This window comes from Python bivittatus, unplaced genomic scaffold (assembly GCF_059951505.1).
Source record: "Python bivittatus isolate LINGU-HERP-01145 unplaced genomic scaffold, Pbiv_v1 ctg000080_np1212, whole genome shotgun sequence".
Classification (NCBI taxonomy): Eukaryota; Metazoa; Chordata; class Lepidosauria; order Squamata; family Pythonidae; genus Python; species Python bivittatus.
The window spans coordinates 46,507,622-46,529,800 of NW_028277035.1; the positions used below are offsets into that span (position 1 = coordinate 46,507,622).

The 22,179-nt window shown below is 37.2% G+C and overlaps 1 protein-coding gene across 1 annotated transcript in view; it reads right to left on the bottom strand.

Annotated features, from left to right (window-relative positions):
* Nucleotides 1-2,085: 2,085 nt before the first annotated feature.
* Nucleotides 2,086-22,179, bottom strand: part of GNAI2 (G protein subunit alpha i2) — a 121,095-nt gene continuing 101,001 nt past the window's right edge. Inside the window, exons 6-9 of the mRNA XM_088133999.1 lie at nucleotides 13,405-13,534; nucleotides 11,073-11,226; nucleotides 4,274-4,499; nucleotides 2,086-3,282 (exon numbers count right to left, since the gene is read on the bottom strand). Of these exons, the coding sequence (XP_087990125.1) occupies nucleotides 4,309-4,499; nucleotides 11,073-11,226; nucleotides 13,405-13,534 (475 nt within the window). The 3' untranslated portion in view covers nucleotides 2,086-3,282; nucleotides 4,274-4,308. The remainder of the gene's footprint in view (nucleotides 3,283-4,273; nucleotides 4,500-11,072; nucleotides 11,227-13,404; nucleotides 13,535-22,179) is intronic.

The window sequence follows — 22,179 nt, forward strand, 5'->3', positions numbered from 1 at the left end:
GCTACAGAACTCATGAATAGCTTTGCCAGTCTTAAAAAAAAAGGAGGGATGGAAACATCTGCTACTGGATGTCTCCCAACTACAGTATGCTTGCATTTTGACATCTCTTCATTACTTTCACTTTCAGCAGGAAAAGCAGGCAAGCAAATGCTTTCTTCCAGAATCTGAGCCACTGCTGTGCCTCTAAGGGGTGAAAGCTGTTAGCATGTGTGGCCTTCCCTCTACAATGGACCTGCTTGCTGATATCAGCTATTCCTGCTAAACTCTTTTTCCTTGTTCACTCTTGCTTTTCGTTTGACACTGCTTCTTTGAATGATGGAAACATGGCTATTACCAAAACTATACTAGGGTATTAGCATTGTATCTTGGACAGTCAAAGGACAGCCCTGCAGTTGGAATAATTGCGCCATTTGCACAAAGTATATTTGGAAGTTATTCTGCAAAAAACTTTTTTCTTCTAGTTTTGCAGACTTGGGAATTTCTGTGGACAAGCTTGTCACTTTGTTCACAGCAGAAAGGGTCAGTAATGAGGCCAGACTCGCAGGTCAGGAGGCTGCCTGATGAAGACCAGATAGACGCCTGCCCAAATCTGGTAATGGTCATCTCCAAAACACCATGGCAACTAAGGAGGGGATGGGGTGTGTGACTATTTGTGATCCATGACCATGGGTCACTCTTCATCCCCTACAAGTTCTAAGAGTTTATGGTAGCTCCCACTTGTTAAGTCATGAATTTGACCCTTCAGGTGAACTTCATCTTGGAAGGTATTAGTCAAGCCACTTAAGATTATTTGCTACCTGGAAACTCATTTGTGGTCCTAATTTTCCTTTTGCTGCAGTAATGGGTCCTCTATTACTTAGTGCAAGTTGAATGCAGAAAGCACATAAAAATGGCTATTTACATTGTGAACATTATGAAAAACATGTTCAAACAACCAGAACCAGCTACAAGTTTTGTATATAGCTAATATGTGTTGTCTTCAAATAATGTCATGGATAATATAGATGTCAGTATACTATTTCATGCATTTCTGTATCAGTAGGTATATTTCAATTTGGGTGTTACACCTGTTTAATGTAATACTTGCACCATCCAAGAAAACTTGGATGATATGCATATTGTTGGAAAATGCATACATTTGCTTTTTCATCTTCCATAGCATCTGATAAAATGCATTATTACGGCAGCTTTTTCTGAAGTCTCCCTTTATCTCTTACCAAACTATGTGTGCATTGTGAACATTTTCCCAAAAGAAGAAACAGCAGGAACGATCTTGATCATCTTTACTACTGATTTTCTGTATTTTCAGGCTTAAGTCTTAAACAACTGAAATCGTGAATGGTTTTCTTGAAAAACACCTAGGAAAGGTTCTCGTTTGTTGTGATAGGCAAGGACACTTCTCTTAATGCCTCCCACCAGTCCTAGCAAGGAGAGATAGCCAACAGTATGCTGGATGCCCTGCAGCTAATAGGTGTTCTCCAAAGGTCATCACTTCATTGGAGCAGATGGGAGGTTCCTGTACATTCTTCAGTGTTTCCTTACACATGGCTCCTTTGGCCTGTCAAGATTATAAACTGAAATGATGATGAGGAACGTATGCCACAGAATGTGTCTCTGTATGTATTTAAGAGAAGACTATATTTGAAGATTATAACACATTTCCTTTTTCCTGTATTTAATTATTATTCACAACTTACATTTTACCTTTCAGCCTTATAGGGAATTCTGCTCAAGTTTACATACCCTGGAAAAAACAAGCACTCACCCAGGCCACAAAACCTTTTAGAAAGACCACACTTACGGAGTAAACAATAGCATGTTCCCAAAACAGAGACATTTCCATTCTGTAGTGTGAGTATATACAACGTAGCGTTTTTTAGGTGTTTTGGACTACAGCTCCCAATGCTGTTGTGGTTGTAGTCCAAAACATTTCCATGTTTAGAAAAAAAAAAGTCTAGGAGAAGCTAACAAATCTGTATCATGAGCAAAGGAAAATCATCTAGTCATAAAAACCCACCATTAATTAGTGGTGTGCTCAAATCTGTTTGGGATGGTGCAACAAAAGCAACACAGTTCAAACAAGGCTTTCTTTCTACTTTTTATTATTTCAAACCATGTGAACAATTTGGTAAAACGTGATAAAAGCTAGGCTGCGTCTGACGGTTACTAATGGCCCAGTGCCCATCAACTGCACAGCAGGCAGGACCGCTTACATACAGCAGTGTTTCTTCAACTGACACTACAGTTAGAGCTAAGAAAATACATTAAAATAGACCTGACATTACAGCAACCTCAGGTGCACCCTCAGGCCCTGGGGTGGGGCACAAAGGAATGGAAAGAAGTTGACATTGCTTAGTGGAATCTTAGCCCTTAGGAACCTAATTCTGTGGCCAGGAAGAAACATGTTTTAAATGCATGGGCACTGCCCCCTCATAAAAAGCTTGGCCTGGTCCACAGCAAAAAAGGGAGAGAAGGGCTGGAAAACAGGGGAACCCACTGCATTCTATTCTAAACACAATACACGTTGAAGCAAACTAAGGAACAGATGTAAACATACAGACACCCTCAAGGCACAAATTTACTAGAGAAGATGAGCTCATACTGGGCAACTCAACCGTTTACTACTTGACATTTTAAATACGTTTTTTTTAAAAAGGGTTTCTTATAAAACAATAGACCAGCTTTTCCTGCACTAATTGACTCTTAAGGAATGTTTTTGTTTTCTTGCTGGTCTGTGCAAATTACAGAGGTAGGAGCTGAAAAACTTGCTCCATGGCAAGAGCTCCACTTGATGGAAGGTAAAAAAACATATGGACTGTAGATTGCTTTGGCAGGGCCAGACAGAAAGTTGCTTGGACAAAAACAAAGCAAAACAAAAAACCACCCCCAAACCCCACCTTGTATCTTAAAAAATAAGGTAAAGAACATGGCAAACATATCCAAAGCCCTCTGACTTGCTACCATCTGTATTTCAGTTAAAGGAAGAGGGAAAAAAGGGCATATATGGAATTGTTACAACTATGGCAAGTCACCAATCATTGGTACTTTAGTAAGGCTTTGTGGGCATAGGGAGAAGACAAATGGCCTGCAGGAGGCATCTAGACAGCACAGAGCAGGGGAAGCAATGGACCCTGTCCTTTGGACAGGAAGAATTGCCAAAGTCTCATCATTAGGAAAATTTAAAGGAATGAAACAAAACTTAAGAAGCAGAAGTTGTTAAATGGTGCAGTCCTCCCTTCATCAACACCAGCCTCTTCCTCATATGGAGCGGTTCAAGTAATCCTGCAGTGGGAAGAGAAGAAAGAAGTCAATATACAAACTTACCGAAGACACTGGAATGTACAAAACTTTGTATTTAGAGACATTCTGGGGACACCAGAAAGTTCTGTTTCAATGTGGACTAAGCCAATCCAGTTGTTCTCCAGCAGTCTCCTGGAAGGACATTTTCCAGAAAGGGAAGTGATTCAACTACACCTGGAAACTTCCAGAAAACTGCCTGGAATGAGTGGATCAGTTTGGTTTGGAGGAATTATTTTCTCCTGGAATGCTTGGTTCCAAAAACGTAATGTTTTGCATATTCCTAATAGCATTCAAAATAAGGTTTAGAACCAAAGTGATCTGCTATATCCTACTTGTGTAAGCAAGAGAACATAATATCTGTAAGGTAAATGGTATAAACACATCAGTGCTCAGTTCAGTATGGCATTCAGCCTGCCCTGCATATATAATCTTATTTAGTCCCTGAAGTAAAAAATAGTTGCTAATGTTACCTGGGACCCTGAATCCAACCCTTCACTGCTTTGCTTTCAAAATGATTTTGAGGTTCTTGCAAGAATTCATAGTAGTTTGGACAATTCAGTATAAGCAATATTAAAACAGGGCTGAAACTATATATATATTGGCTGTATATTGTTATTTATGGGCTAATTTCAACATTAATAATAACACTACCCAGATAACAGCTAGATTTTGACAGTGTGCTCTGTCAGATATGGAAACCCACATTATATCCAGAAAGTCATAATCTCTACTGCATATTTTTACATTCAATGAATATCAATGACAGTGGTTCTACTCCACCTTGTGAAATGGAAAATATTACTCCCTTTTACCCAACTAGACTTGCATATTCCCTGAAATGAGACACTTCAGATAAATGCTTCCAAGTCTTGCTTTTAGGAAACTGGCATACTACCTGTGTTTTAAAATACGCAAGTGTGATTATTCATCACAAGTAGCTGTAAATTGTCTTGTTATTCTAACAATGCCTCACCTTTCTATGTTCCTCAGTAGATGCCATCTGAAGAGCTAAAAGAGCCCACAGTCCTTCAGGTTGTTTTTGATGATGACATCAGTGACAGCATCAAAGACAAACTGCACATTCTTGGTATCAGTGGCACAAGTGAAATGGGTGTAGATCTCCTTGGTGTCTTTTCTCTTGTTCAGCTCCTCAAACTTGTTCTGAATATAGCCTGCAGCTTCATCATATTTGTTGGCCCCTGAGAAGGAGGGAGAGAAAGAGCAATGATTAGAAACATTATTACACCATAACTAGGTGCACCGGTTGGATCCTTAAAAAAGCAGTACATTTGCTAAAAAAAGTCAAGAACCATCCTCAACCCACATAAACAGTATCAGGTTAAGCAGAAAGCAAATTATAAGAATTGCTATGAAAAACTTAAGAGAGATTCTCCAGCTCTGAAAAAGATCTGTTCTCCTCCTCTGCCAGATATTGAGTTAGCAACTAGATAAATGTAGAACAAAACTAATTTGCAGAAAGGAAGGGAACGAAAGGAAACATGGCATCTTGCTGGCTCCTTTCAATGGAGCTCAGAGCAACAAAGCTTAGTCACATCAAGGAAACTGACCTTAAAATGAACATAACTATCAGACCTGGGGTTAACACACAATCTCTCTGCACAGGAGAAGGAAATTAAACTGGCCTTAAGAGAGAAATAATTTACTACAAATTCCCTACCCAGCTGTTATATGTATTGCATTTTTAGAAAAAAACAAATCCATTTGAGACTTTTTTTTTACAGAGCTGATAATTAACCCATTACCTTTCATTAAGCTATCTAACCTCCCAACCATTTGAAAAGAAAGAAGAAAATACCCAAAATACTCAATCACGTATTGTCCCAGGCTATCCTGTGATGTTTTTCTCCAGCTGTAAAGGCAGAAATTAAAGAGTCCAGATCTATAACACTGATTATGCTAGAATGTTCTACATAAACCTGCATGCTGGTTCTTATCAGCTGCCTTAAATTTAAAAAGAAGTGGTGGAGGCTGCTAATGTGGAAATTAAACATTCTCGTTTTGCTTGCTTTCTTGAGCTATAGATTGACTAGAATCTTGGAAAGCATCAAAAAATGGGGAGGAGGGAGGGAAGAATGGCATCTAATCAGATAGTGTATACAACATAGTATCTGGAATGTGGTACTGCTCCTTTACATTCATTTTCTACACTTTAATAGCTATAAAACCAGGGCTAAGTTCTCACTGCAGCTGAATATCAGCAAAGAAAAATGACTTCAACTAGCTACCAAAATGGTACATCCTAATTATAAAAAAAAATCTTAATACCATGCAAACCTATCAAAAGGGAACCCTGCATCATTTAAAATATTAAAATATTTATTGTACCAAAGCTTTACATGCCACAATTAATCAGGTAAGTTTTAAGACAATTACAAGACTCTTTTGTTTTTTTTTAATTTTCAGAACTGTTTGCATAGCTACCTCTTAGGAACCTAACAGTATAAACACAATGTTTACATATGTCCACACAAGGCTATCCTCCAGCAAACAGAAACAGACGTTTTATCCAAAATCAAAGCATATGCACAGCTTGCATATGTAGATTACTACTGTTGCTATGCCATCAGTGATCATCGCAGGGCAGTGGTCACAATCTACTATACAACAACATGAAGATAACAAACATTTGCAATATCACTTTACCAATATATTACTGGAAAGTAACCACAGTGTATGCAATCCAGCTAATCTTTTCATTGAGTAAAAATAAATACCTTAAGAAAACTGAACATATTGGAATAAAACCTCTTCTGAAGTAAGATGCAGTTAGAGATGTAGCAGAGTAACACATGCTACTAATGAAAATCCTTTATAGTATGTTGTCTCAAATATACTGTAAATATCAGGGTGATTGTCAGATTGCCTTACAAACTAAGGGTGTATTTGATCAGTTCAACAACCTCACTCTGATCTTTCTGGGTGATTTCAACTATAAATGAGGACTTTTCTCACTTCTGATATAGTATGGAAAAGTCTTTTCTGTTATTTCATTCTTCTTCCATGGAAAGAAGAACCAGATGTTTTAACTATACATTCCACAATTTGGTTCCGCTCAAAACCTATGCCATTTTGCACCATTTTGTTCTACTAAGTTTAGCTTTTGTATCTCCATAGTTAAGGGATATGAACATTTTAGGGTTCAAGGGAAATGCCTAAAAATCAATGTTGCTATATTCACACAAAGCCTAGACCAAGTTTTGTACAAACTCTACAAACTCCATAACCTCTAGCTTTGTTTTCCCCTGCTTCAAAAGTGAATAACTGACACGTTCCTTCTAGGGTACTATGTTAGTGTTCAGTAAATTTCAATGCTTCAATGATCTGATGGACAATAGTTTCCCAGGATGATCTGTCAGTAACTGCTTTGAGTTCTTGTGAACTCATGCTCATGGTATCAATAACAGTATCCAGCCATCTTGTCTTCTCTTTTTCTTCTATTTACTTTGATTTTTCAGGCATTGTGGCTCTCTAACACTTCTTGCTTCTGCAGTATGTGCTCCAAATATTAATGTTTATCTTCATTTTAGTGTTTTCGAGGAACAGTCTAATTTTACTTCAAGTAATACTGAATGACTTATTTTTATTGTTGTCCAGGGTACTCTCAACAATGTACTCGAGCATACTAGTTAAAATGTATCAATTCTTCTTCATGTAGCCTTTCTGATGGTTCAGTTTCCACGACCACGTTTTACAACTGTAAAGACCATGGCCTTGACGACATATACCTGTGATGTCACTATACTTTTTTTGGTCTATATTTGTCATAGGCTTTCTCCCAAGAAGCAGACACATCTTTATTTCATGATTACAATCTCCAACCCTATGGATTTTTGAGTCCAGGAAGATAAAGTCTGTTACCACTTTCAGTACATCCTTCACTGCCTATTTGAACTGGGTTGGTGTTAGAAGCTGACATAAACTTAATTCTTTTATTACTGAGCATCAGACCAGCTTTTGCACTGCTGACCTTTATTTTCAACAAATGATTCCTTAAGTTTTCCTTACTGCCAGGCCCCAAAGTGATATCATTAGCATGTCTAATGTTACTAATGTGTCCTCCAGCAATTTTAATGCCAACTTCTGCTTCTGATGTTCTGCAGATAAATTGATAGGATAACAATGTACAACTTTGGTGTCTCAATTTTTGAGTTTTAAACAAAACATATTTTTGTTTCATGCACATGCCAGCAATTTCCATTACCAAGAACTCTGTATGTTCAAGAAGTCCAGTATGTAAGTTGTGGAGTAACAGAGTATCGTTGATAAGTGCTGCTTTTAATTGCACTGAAATTGATTAAGAGAAGATACCATTCAAAAGCCAGTTTAAGCTGGGTGACATAGAAACACCTGCAATAAATAAATAAAAAGATCTGGAGAGAGATATTAATGCGAGCAGGAAAAGCTTTCTGTCCAAAAATGCACATGCTAACAGAAAGGAAGTCAGAGTATTATGCAATTTTGTTCTTAGGCAGAAACAGCCCTTCCTGAAATAGTTACTTGCCAAGTGTGTTTGAACTGTAACTCCTGTAATCTACCATCATGATAGCTAAATGTCACACATGGGTGGGGATTATGGGTGTTACAGATATCAAAGCACAATGAATTGTGGAAGGATGATCTACAATATTCTTCCCCCACTCCAGGTCTTCTAATCAAAATCTATAGGATAAAGAGTTCAATAACTTGTTAACACTGTATTTCCACACTTATATGTTCTTATGCACTGTAAATCTGCAGATGGCAAATGACTATTCTGCTTTCATTTGATGTTACTTCATTCATATTTAGATTGATGTATTCCTTCCATAGGTTCTCATGCTTTCAACAACATGCCATGCCCCACTGCATTTGGGCTAACTGATTCTTCACCCAGTACCATCTTGAAGTTTATACATAATTTTGCTGAATTTTACCAGGGTTAGTGTTCCCTTAATCTGTGGAACACATTATCTTCTATACATAGATAAGGGCTGTACATACTTGGAGTTCTGGCTCTCACACCATTACAAAATAATTGGCCTTCTTCTGCAAGATTTCTTTTCAGAGTAGCAGTTGCTGTTTTCTTTTGCGCTTGGAAATTTTGGAGGAAGTTTCACAATTATAATATCTCCACAGATAAATAGTCTCCATAGTTACCCTTTCAAATAATGTCTTTTTATTAATTTGCTCAGAACGAATTCATTAGTGCTAACAACAAATTCCTTTTATTTCTCACTATCACAGTATAATATAAAGATTATTTACAAATCAAAAGCACATGTGTTTACAAGTATAATTAACAACTTGTTGACTACTATTGATTACCAGTGTTACTATTTGGCTTGGTTTGGCTTGGCTGAGTTCAATGTACTGTCATTCTGAATTTGTTCATGGAAACATGTTTGCTCATTGTCCTCTCTCCATTAATTCCCCCTTCCCATTCTCAGTGTTCTTCCATCTCTGACACAGTTTCATGAGAAGATCTTCTAGTGGAATTATCCCATGAAATTCTTCTTCAGCTGCATGTAGCATCTTGGCTGTTGTAATATCTGACAAAATATCAGTAAGTCCTCCCTTAATAATTTTCCTTTTCTTTACAGAATTCTCAACATTATTGGATGCATACCCTGCATCTGGACTGAAGTCTTTAGCAATAAACGAAGTTTGCTGCTGTTATCTTCTTTATCATTAATTGCATGGGAACTTCTGAATTGACGGAAGTGTACTTTGAACATCTCTCTATCCAAGAACTTTTTCCTCAATATTATTCTCACTGATTATAGATATAATTACAGCTGCATCATCAAGCTTCATAGCATTTCCAGCAACAAAATGTGCTTGAAAAGTAGTAATGTTGTAGATACAAGGCAGAGTTGTATATGGGAACACTATGTTTGAGGTCCTAGAAATAAGACTGAGTGGGAGCACTGCTAGCTGTATTTTCATCATACTTATAGAATAGTGCCATCATAATTGTCCACAAAGAAATAAAATGTGACATCTGTAATATCAACAATAAGATTTGGAAGCTGCACAGTCCACAGGAAAATACATCTTTGAATTAAGAAGGTGCCAATAGGGTACAACAAAAGTGTCGCACCATGTGGCTACTGTGCAAGACCAGGAACAGGTACAGTTTCTTTAAGGAGGTGTTGACAGGTGCAGTGAGCACATCCATCCTCTCTGCCAAGCATCTTTTCTTCTTCAGATCTGACTAGCTGAACACAATTATTTTACATGGCAATTTCAACACACTGCGGTAGGAGAGTTAAGTTATTTTTCTATGGTGTCCAAAATCAGGAGGACCCTGCCAGCACCTTTTCAAATTTAACACATTTTGTTAAACTACATAAGCTTTTGTGATGCACAGCTCACGTCATCAGAAGCATGGAGTGCATTTCTTTTGCCCAATTACATTACCATTGTGTATCACAATTACTTTCCATTCTTCCACAGGGAAAAGCTTTAAGTCAGAAATGAGAAATGTGATGGTTGTTGGATTGTTCCATATACTGTGGGAAATACATGGTAAATTGCAACATCAAAAATACATCCTATGTTTCAATGAAATAATGTCAGTTATTCAGACATCATTGGTGTAAAGCATTAGGAAACAGCTGTATTTCCAATACTGAAAATGTCTGTTATCCTGATTGGAACATGGAAGGTAAGCAACTCTTTCAAAAATCTTGGATTCACAAGAGAATCCAAAGGAACTGAAATACTGGATAAATTCAGTATTTTTAATAAACCTTGGCTCATTTTCAAAGAGAAATTACAGAAAGAAACAGCAGGAGTCCCCATGTGCACATGAAGAAAGATTTCACTTCTGTCCTGAATTATTGAACAAATAGGAGAAGGTGGAGGTTGCTCATTTACAATATGTTTGGAGAAAGGAAGGAACAACAGGGGAGGTTCCTGTTGTGTGCGCGCATGTGTGTTTGTATGTGTGTGTTTCCCTTTCCCTAAATAGTTTGCTACTCTTCAGAGTCTTTACTACTGTAACTGGTATTATGGATGACTTGTGAATACAGGTAGTCCTTGTTTAGCAACCACGATGGTACTAAATGAATGGTACTTACAACCAGTTCTTGAAGTTCCAGCCATTCCAGCATCCCCAAGGTCATGTGATCGCGATCTGGGAGCTTGGCAACTGGCTTGCGTTTATGTTAGTTGCAGTGCTCCATGGTCATGTGATTGCCATTTGTGACCTTCCCTGCCGGCTTCCCACAAGCAAAGTCAATGGGGAAGCTGGGAGGGAAGGTTGCAAGTTGTTCCAGTAAGTTGCCTGCACCCTCCCCCACCTGGCAGCAGCCATCCTGACCCCACCACATTCACACTGCACCTTACCTGCCTGCTTGTGAGCCACCTGGGACTCGCTTAACGACCCATGATCCTTGCTTAACAATGGCAACGGGGAGTGCCAGAATTTCCATCGCTAAGCGATGCACTCACGTGATGTTGCGCTTTATGACATTGCTTAGTGATGGAAATTCCTGACCCAATTACCGTTGTTAACCGAGGACTACCTGTACAGAGGACACACTGTTTTTTAACATGGCTCTTCAGTTATAGTGAACCCAAGTACAATTGCTGGTGGGAGTGGGAGCTGGCTGAAGGAGGCATTCTTTCTAATGCAAGCTAAAGGATAATGTTAGCTTTATTCGTAAACTAAACTATGTCTCCAGACTGAGCAGTTCCTGAGTGATTAATCCCATGTAGGATGTGGAGCTAATACAGCAAATTTGGAGTCGGGGGAAGGAAATGTTTACCTGCGTACTCTGGGAAGCAGATGGTCAAAGGACTGTGGATGATCTTCTCCTCAAAAAGATCCTTCTTGTTGAGGAAAAGAATGATGGAAGTATCTGTGAACCACTTGTTATTACAGATGCTATCAAACAGCTTCATACTTTCATGCATCCGATTCTGTCAAGATAGGGAACATTCTTAGCCAAGAAGTGAACTTAGAGCAAGAATATTAAGTGTATTTTATGAAGTTAAGATGAGATTAAATCAACAAAAGATCTTTTCCCTATGTATATTGAACAACTCATAAAATGTTTCAAAATGACTGGTTGCCAACTTCATTAGGCTGGAAGCATAAAACAATGAAGGGGATACTTAGGCATATGGTATAGGCTTCATCCACTATCGTCTCATTTTGGTTGAAGACCTGTAGGTTTAATCTGGTTTGGGGAAGGGGAATATGGTTTAAAAATTATCATTATGTAAAGAAGTATGGCTTTAACAAATACAGGGCAGAGCAAAAAATATTACTTTTTTATCATGAAAAGATAGTGTCACCCTGGATTTACTGGATCATCAAGCATGGGCTGATGATAGGTCTTTGCTCTTTGCTTATATACTGGTTCTCTCTACTGATGAAATGGAAAGGCTGACCAATAATATTCTGCATGTTCAAGGTATAATGGTTGCTTTAAAACGTAACTGTTTTCTACATGTTCCAAATGATTTTGTCCTTTTTCTTTTTGTCCTTTTCTTCTCTTTGTTTTATCTTTTTTGCACCCTTTTTGTTATTTCTGTATATTAACAAAATGTGAACAGTATTATTTTATTGCATTAATTTTAATTAAAAAAAATTCATTTTAATTCTTGTTAGCTGCCTTGAGTACTCATGTGAGTAGAAAGCCAGCATATAAACTGAACAAACCAGTAAATACTCAAGAGAATGTTCACAGGTTTCCTATAGTTCATGTGTGATGAGTGCAGTTTTAAAAACCCATGCACTCTTCAATGAATTCCATAAAGATAAATTAGGCATTGCTATTTTAAGGTTTTCTAATGTACAAAACTTTGCATATCTGACATCATATTAAAGGGCAAGATAAAGCATTTCTCATTTACAAATATTCCTTACTTAAAAATCCTTTTCTACAGTGAGTTTATGCAGTGAATGTCTGACACTCCAAAAGAAAATAAATCCCGTTGGCCAAAAGTAGCAGAAATCTAATGATAGTAGAGATCAACACAAAAGTGCATGTCCATTTCAGTACCTCTAAGGAAAGAGACCCAGGGGGCTTTCAAAATTATCATACCATAGTCACATTAAAGGAATTTTAACAGCATACCAGACATCATATCCAATTTGTAATTCTCCCATGCTTTCCCACAACACAGCCCAAAAGGGGGAAAAAATAAACAAAAAATCCAGATTAATTTTTGGTTAGTAGTACTAGGAACTGTCCATCTGGAAGCACCTCGCAAAATGGAACAATTTGTAACCTAAAGAAGCTAGCATGGCACCTTTGACACAGTACTGTAAGCAAGACTGGGGGACTGCTCTACATGGTACTGCTCTTGAAAAGACATGGGTATTACAGTGGGTACAGAATGCAACAAGCAGTCATAAGTAACCTCAATATGTCTATATAACAGCCCTGCTACATGAGCTGCCCCTGTTGCCAGTTGGCTTCTGGGTGCAATTCAAGGTGCTGGTTATTACCTATAAAGCCCTACATGGCATAGGGCCTAGCAACTAGAGACAACTATACTGTCTCCCATTGTGTCTGGCCATCCTGTTTGCTCCAAGAGGGTCAGCTTGCTTTGGCTCTCATCAATTAAACAAAGTCATCTAGAGGGACCCAGGAAGCTGTCCTTCTCTGCCACAGCACCTGCCTTTTGGAACAGCATCCCCCAGGAGATCCATATGATCACTACCTTGCCCACCCTTATGCAGTCTCTAAAAACCTATTTTTCCTAAGGGCTTGCACTAGAATGTTTTGGGAAGGCATATTTTAATTGGGGGGGGGGGTGATATTGAAATATGTTATGTTGTCCATGAGACAATTGTTGTGCTTTTATATGAAGTTCACTTTATATATAATGTTGTTGTCTTTTTAATCTTGTGAAGCCACTCATAAGTTTGGAGTTAGGCAGCCTAGACATTTGAGAAATAAATAGGTCAGATACAGTACCTGCCTTGCATGCAGACAATTGAATCTCTAGGAAGAGCTTGGGAAAAAAGTCCTGCCTAATGGGCTAGTGAGTGACTACTAAATCAGTGTAGAAAATACTAAGCTTAACGGATTAGTGATTTGACTTGATATATGATAGCTTCATCTATTCTTATGATTGTTTCCTTACCATCTCTTCATCTTCAGCCAGAACTAAGTCATAGGCACTAAGAGCAACACAGAAGATAATGGCTGTAACTCCTTCAAAGCAATGGATCCACTTTTTTCTCTCAGACCTCTGGCCCCCCACATCAAACATCCTGCAAGTAAAATTACAGCGTTACTGATGTCAAACACTGCAGTAACTGCAGAAGCACCGCATCACTGAAAACCAAAAAGAAATGTGTCATTTATAAACCGGGAAACAAAATGTAACTTAGAAGAAATCAATGAATTTTCATTTACTAATGATCCAACCAAAATACCTCAAAGTTAAAATGTGTAGCTGATACCTATTTTCATACAAACATTTCAGTAAACATAAGTTCCCTTTGAGTCAACTTGTCTCCTATTGACTTCATGGACTTGTCCATGTTTTTTTCCTTGGAAACAGTATAGAAGTGTATACCATTGTCTTCTTCTGACTGTATTTTGACTTCCCAGTTGAAAAATTTGGAAGGCACCCTTCCGGTCTACAGCCCATGTATTCTTAAGTAATCTCCCATCCAATTTAGTAACTAACCAGGCTTCATCCATCTTAGATTTTGAGACCAGACAATTATAAACCCAGGGCTGTTATCTGAGGTAAATCATTCAGTAATGCATTCTAAAACTCTGGCAGGAGGCCCACCATAGAGACTATTTGTCTAAGCTGGTTTTCTTGGATGAACTCTTCTTGGATTTTCTCTTTGCTATGCAAAACATGAAGGAAAAAATTAGCATTTACGATGTATTTGGTGATTTGTTTAAAATGGGAGTGTTTTCTTCAGTTCTGAAGATAATATAGAATCCACATTTGGAAACTACACTTTGGCTGCTCAATATACTGTCTTTAAAGTCAACAAAGCCTCTATTCATCCAAACCATTGGATATGTTCTTAGCAACACAGAATACTAATTCGTGAACTTCAAGTATAATAAATAATCCAATCATGCCAACTCCATTCTGACACCCTTAAAAACACCTTTAGATACACTTAAAAACTTAAAATATTAGGGGGGGGAGATTACTTAAAAGGACAGACGCATGAAAATGTGGTCAAGCACCAAAGCTAAGTGGCATTTGAAGACTAAGATCTCTATCAAGCCAATTTAACACAAGGTAATGATTTTTCATATTCCAGGAGAGAGATGCACTTCACATAAAGCTGTTGTACTTGACAATATCCATGCATTTTATGAAACATGCAACTCTACCTTGAGGCACAGAGAGAAAAATAAATTACTCTGTTGCTTCTTGAATGTATATAATTCTAAGAAAAAAATGTTTTTGAAAGATAACTGCAAAAAATGGTGTTCCTTAAGAGTTTAATATGAACTGAATAGATTTAGATATTTCTTAATGCACACATTTAAAATGATATTTAAATGACTACCTTGTTTTATTTATCTTAGAAAACAGTCCAAAAATCAACATGGAAAGCATAACAAAAGATCAAAATATAAATAAATCTAAACCAAATGTGCACAGTAACCAGCCAGGGGGATACACATTAAATATACTCAAGTTCAGAAGAATTCTTAAAAGAAAAATAAATAATTTCTACAGAACATAAAGAATGACAAAAGCAACTAAGATGAAACATCTGTTTAAGAAACATGTCCTGGATCTGAAAGTCTCAAGTATTGTGTGTATTCCATTCATTACTGAAAAGAATCTGCTGTAAAAGTTCACCATCTGAAACTCAGTCATGATTGCCTAAATACACCTGCAGACATCTGCAGTTAGTTGATGTATCAGTGAGGAACCTTTTCCGAGGCTGCTTCTGTCAGAATTCATATGCATAATCATAGAAGCTAATTTGAACAAAATGTTTACTTAGTTATGGCAGCAGACTATTTGGCGAAGTATTTCTGGATTCCTACTGCAACTTTCAGCCTCAGTTTGTGGAGAACAGGAAATTGTTCTGTGCTAAAACTGCAAGAAAGTGTGTGGGCTGCAACACAGTGGATATAGTTATAAACCAATGAATTATTTTCTGCATTGTGTGGGGAAAAACCTTAATCTCTCTAATGTATCAAGAAATCATGAGATTCCATATTGCGCTTAATGAACAGTTAAGCTGCCTAGTAAGACTGGAGAAAGGCCCCTAATGGATTAGAAATTGCCCTTTATAATGCTAGATGACTTCCCAATGAGGCTTTGTATGTCTATATATCTTATCATGTTCCAAAGCTGCAGTATTAGGCTTAGAATTCCAACAACTGCAGGTAAAGCATGGCAACTCTGCCCTCTGATGTCATAAGAAAACTTGCTAATGCTTGAAGATTCAAAACAATAAAAAGAAAGCTTTCTGAAAGAACTCAAGTAGAATATTCAAACAATGGAAATGATATATAGATTCCTAAATGTATATACAAATGCAGTACGTTTCATTCATAGAACATAAGCATAACCAGAGCAATGTTTTATGCTATTGTACTGAGTGGTATGGGGAGGAAGAAAAAGAAAAATAGCCATATGCACCTAGGAAGTTACAACCAACCAAAGAGAGCCAGTTTGGGGTAATGGTTAAGGCACCAGGCTAGAAAGCAGGAGACAGTGAGTTCTGGTCCCACCTTAGGCATGAAAGCCGGCTGGGTGACCTTGGCCCAGTCACCCTCTCTCAGCCCAACTCACCTCACAGGGTTGTTGTGGGGAAAATAAGAGGAGGAAGGAGTATTAGGTATGTTCGCTGCCTTGGGTTATTTATAAAAAAAATAATAAAGGGAGGATAAAAAAATCTAAAGAAAAAAAAAAGGAAGGAAGGAAGGAAGGAGCCAGCTTAGCCACTAGTGAAAAAGAGGACTGACCTAGCTATACTTAGAATCTTGCACAACTGGACTGATGAAACTCTGATTACTTTCCCACACTTGCAGTTGCTCAAAGGTCTATAGCTGAAGGGACAGCAACTTCCTGATTAGGACATTTTATTCAAGTACAATTGTTTTTGTTGAAAATGGAGTGGAGAAACAGAAGAAAAGGTTCACATATGCATACAAAGTTATGGCCCTCTTGGGTGTCCTTAAACTCCAGTAGATATTAACTTGACAGAAATAATCAGAATATTAGTCCAACTATATCTGAAGGGCCACAGGATAATCAATTTTAATTTATATGAAACTGTGCTGCAAACTGTGAACAGCAATTTATTTATGAAAATACCTCAGTTTTTGCCTAAGTTAATAGAAACTATTTTCCCATAGCATTTATTATGATTAATTATTAGTTCAATTTATATTTCACTTTATCACACAAGGTAGCTAACAGCTGGAATAAAAACAACAAGCTTTAGAAATATACACACTTTAAATAGAAAAACATGTACAATTGTTCAGAATCACATGATATAAAAATTATATTAAGATTTTTAAAAACTTGTATCTTTGCTTTGGATTACTGAAGAGAGTTCAGATATCAAACATATACTGAAAAAAATGCATTAGAAATAAAATAATTGGAAGTAATCCTTGTAAAATCCGTATAATAAATGGAATCCTCTACATCATTATTAATGATGTTGCTAATTTAATGTCCATATTTAAATTTTAGGTTCAGAACTAAATATTACATCTGCTAAGAGTACTTTTAGTTTTTATATTAATATTTTTAAAAGTATTAGAATGTTCCATTTTGCAAGAAATTACAAATGAACTGGCCAAAAATACTAATTTTAGAAACCAGAAATCAATGTGTTCAAAAAACAAAAACAAAACAAAACAACCCCCCCCCCCGAACTTTATGGTATTTGCATTAAACGCATTGAGACTGTTGCATATTACTTAGGAAAGATCAGTATAATATAAAAGTGACATGCAACAATCTCAGTACATTTAATGCAAATACCATACAGTTCTTTTTGTTTTGTTTTGTTTGTTTTTTTAACACATTGATTTCTGCTTTCTGCTAGCCAAGGAATGTCAGTGTCACCCATGGCTGGAGATCTGTTTTGTTTTCAGAAATGGGGAGGGGAGGGGAGGGGAGGGGAGGGGAGAGGAGAGGAGAGGAGAGGAGAGGAGAGGAGAGGAGAGGAGAGGAGAGGAGAGGAGAGGAGAGGAGAGGAGAGGAGAGGAGAGGAGAGGAGAGGAGAATGCTAGTGTTGGTATACCAACACTACTCAAAACTCTATGCATTCAATATCCAACATCCTCCTTGAAACTAATTCTGAGCTGCAGACCTTAAGGATGAAATATCTGGCTTAATATCTGAAATCTTTTGCTCTCCCCTTATCTCATTTTCCGTAGTATTATGCCTGACTAAATTACTAGCACTTCCACGATGTCATTACTTTCACTCCCTAAAACTTCAGAAGCAGTTTGAAGGTGATCTGTGATTGTCTTCAGCTCTGCCAACTTGAAATGCTGAGAAATAAGGAGCAAAAATCACTGAGCTATTGAAAATGCTGGAACAAAATCCCATCAATCCTGCACCACACCAAGGGATAAGACAGCCTAATGCTTTGCCTTCTTGCTTCACTTCACTTCTTGTGAAGTAAAAGGTGGGAATTGACAAATCACTTGTCAATTTCACCACTGCTTATGTTGTCTGGGCTATTGACAGGGCAACTGCAAACTCAAGCTAGCAATTCCTCTATAGATCTTGAAGCTCAGGTACTAGGAAGAACGGTGAGGAAAAAGTTTCCTCTAATAGGGAGACTAGTCACAGCAACTCAAAAGACAAACAAACTTCATAGCACTTTCAATTATATCTTAATCAAGGTGAGAGAAACCAAGCAGTTTCCACCACTGCTCAGGTCAATGGAACAGAAGTTCAAAACTCCTTTTAAATTAGTTCAGAAGTCTAATATGAAAGTGCCCCAAGAGTTCTGAAGAACTCAAAGACTAGTCCCATGGCATTTTGGTTCTAATAAAGATGTTATCCATCAAAAGATTTAGGGTTTGTTCTTTTTCCCCCCAATCCCACAGCTAGGATTGTAATTTAAGTGAAATTGGTGTCTGAAACAGCATTTTGTGTCTCTTGGTTTTTGAAAAATGTCTCCATCTTTTTGAAAAGGAATAGATATTTTTACTAATATGCTCCTGTTTGGGTTAAAGTGTACTTGATACTAACACTGAAACCTCTTTCTTTCTTTTTCCCTTCATGGGCAGGTAAGACTTAAAGATGAACAGGGTCTTTCAGTCATGATATGCCTAAATTAATTCCATAGTTTTTAAAACAATTATTTTCTAATTCCCTTCCCTGAATAGATTTTTTTCAATTTGCTGCAATAGATTTAAATTTAGTCTCATTAAGAAAGCAAGGTAATAATTGATCCACAATGTATTGGCAATAATAAAAACTGACAGGTTTCACTGAGATTCAATAACAAATCTGAAAGGTGTTCAGCTCTTAAATCTTCAGAGTCCATCTTTTTTGCATTTTTTTCAGCATTTCTATAATCTCCTCCAACTGTAAAAATATTACCAAATATTACTTATGCAATTTCCCCCTTAATATACAGGTTAGCAAGCAAAAGATTGTATGTGATTTATTGTTGACTGAGACCATCAGACAGTTCTTGCTATAGAAGATCATATGTTAGATTGATGACTCAATGCATTTCTGAACTTGATGCCATCACATTTCGGCATCCCAATATGAATTAATAATTCTCAATGCACTGTAATATCTCATCCTTATCAAACTGAATGGCAAATGCTGCTTAAAAACAGAATTTGGAACTGCATAGCTATAGACAGACAGTTCCACGGAAAATATCTGAATATAAAACAATCAAGGAAGTTTATACACACAGACACTTTTATACCAGGAAATTGAAGCCAGGAGAGAATTATGCCTGATGCAGCAGTAGGGATGGAGATGGGGAGACAGAACTTTCAGATTTCAAGAAATGCCTTAAAAATATCTTGACCATATTGAAACTCATTCTGCCCAAATCTGCTGTAACTTCCAAGAGAGTCCACAATATACCAGACATGATTGACTGATTATGTGCCATCAAGTTGTTTTTGACTCCTAGTGACCACACAGATTTTCTCCATGATGAATACTATCCATAGAATTCTCACTATATCACTTTGTATATGTGTATGCAAAAAACCATATACACATCACAGCCCTAAACTTCCTGGAGAAAGAATAAGGTAAAAAATTCAATACATAGCAAAACAACATTGAAATATTATTAAGTAGACTCTGCCTGGAGATTGTCAGTACTGAGGGGGAGGAAATCAAACGGACCCTAAGAATTGGCAAGGAAGCATTGCTGTGGGTGAGCTCCCTTCCCTGCCAAAGCTTTCTGTATGAATTCTTATAACTTGAAACAGTGTTCTCAGAATAGCTTCCTGCCAGCCTTAACATGGCTGTTGAGACAGGCCACCAACACCAAGGAGCAAGCCAACCATTGGGCTGAACAATGAGAGGAAACAGAGTGGGAATTCCATTTTTAGGCAATCAACTAACATGCAAGCAAACACTACCTTCCTCCCCATAAAACATCACACATCAGGATTTTAGTAAAGCATGCTTTATTAAATCACATTCTCTACAATTGATTAATATCACATTCTGTACAGTTAAGTATTCAACAACTTTTCCATATTTCAGGGAGATGGAGAGGCAGAAAAACCTCTTCAACGAGGCTCTCTTTGTTACCATTATTACCCAAAAGATTTTTTTTCCTCACAAATATTGTTTTGAATGCTCTTCAGTACTTCCATACTTCCAAGTTTTTCCAATGGAAAAAATGTACTAAAACAACTTAACCAACCTATAATTCTCAGAAAAGAATCAAAATATCTGTTGTTTTCAAAGTTAATTCACTATACATATATCAACTGATTACTCCTGGTTTTTGGCAGCAGAATATTTAAACTGACTCCTCTGAGAAGCATGATGTTTAAAGCTCCCATAATAGCACCCTCATTGACCACACATAGTCATCATTTAATTACCTTACTTGGCAGTTATTTGCCTGTGTGCTCCAGACACCCAATCCTTGTTGGAAACAACTCTTCTGTTTCCTGACCTGTATTCCCATGATGTACTGCTCTAAGTTCTTCCTGCCCTGTGACTGGATCTCTGGTGTGACATTTGGACCAGCTTCTGTGGAATTTTCTGGTGCTCTGTCTACGGACTGTCTTGGATTTCTCTTGGCATTCTTGAATCCAAACTCTTCAAGCTAGCAGCTTGAGACACTGGCATAATTTACAAAGCAAGTAACCTCTCTTTGAACTCTCCAAGTCTTTGTTACTCTCTCTCTAAATTATCAGCCCTTAGCTCAGCCTCAGCTACTGGGGAAAGATTTACAACATGCTAATAAAAGCTCTCAGACTTGTAAATTGCTTTACTTTCTGTTGCATCAATCTAGGACACAACTTGGGGGAAAAAACTATTCTGCTAGGTGACACGAATAGATGGACTGGAACAAAATAACAAGAGTACAGAAAAAGAAACTGGGCCACTCAGAGACTCAAGAATGAATAATGAACATCCACTTAGAAAAAAGGTGTGCATTTCAAATATGTGTCTGAAGCAGATGTCTATCCATATTTACACATAGGAAAGAAATGCATACAGATCTAAAAGCATTATTAATTTTATTTATAATAAAAGTCTGAAAAGGATATAACGGTAGAAGAGGTTCTGAACATGAGACAGTCCACTTTTTGATTGGGAAAAAAATGGACATAAAAAAAAGGAAAGAAGTGAAAGAAATTACAATGAAAATAGAATAACTAAAGGAAGAGAAAGCATGAATCCTGTATGAGAAAGCACTGAAAGACAAATTTTCCAGCAAAATGAATAAAAATTGAATGTAAAGAAAAAGGATATGGAAGCTTGGAAGAGAATCAAAAGAATTACACTGCAGAGTGACACTGAAGTCTTGTAGTAATGGTAATGGGGGCTTATAAAGGATGTTTAATTGAATGATGAAGTGAAAAAGGGCGTGAATGTAAGGAAAAAGTGTATCACAGAAAGTTGTTAAAAAGGACAGACATATTGCAATATATATAGCAATAAAAAGATAATTGCAAAGATTGTAGTCAAAGAAAGCCTAAATAATCATTAAGATTAAAAGAGGCAGGGAAAATGCAGAGTGATTCTGATGGGGAATAAAAAGGTTTTGGAAATGGGTGAAGAGAACTAAAGAAGGACTCTCCAGAAAACTAACAGAATTAAAAATAATGATTGGGAATAAAGCTGAGGTGAAGGAATTTTAGACACATGCAGGGGAATGACAGCGTTATGTCAAAACAATGGAATTAAAACAAATGTTATAAATACTAGTGTCCAAGGAGGAAAAAATGATGAAAAGGAAATCATAAATGTAGAGTATTTAAAAATGGTAAGGCTGCAGGTGTAGATGGCATAGTACAAGAAGTCTTAAAATATAGATGCAGTTTGGTTATGGAATGGCTCTATAACTTAACACATTTGTGAAAACTAAATCTGTGACCAATGACTAAGTATAATGGTATGTGGGAATGATCCTGGGAGACAATGCAGACTAGGCAATGGTCAGATAAGAGGCAGCTGAGTCCACAAAAGGAATGGGGGCATGGCAAACATCTCAGAAGGGACCCTCCCTAGTTTTTTGGACTGTAAAGACAAGGAGGGAGAGATGTATTTCAGAATTGCAAGATTCTGTTAACATAACCTTACAATAAAGTTAGAGCTAGTACTTCTAGGTGTGCTTCTTGTCTGGATTGTCTTACAAGGCTGATAGTAAGGCTGGTATTCTTCCCCTAATACAAACAGAAATTCTGCATAAGTAATTGCAAAACCTAAAGGGGGATTAGTCAG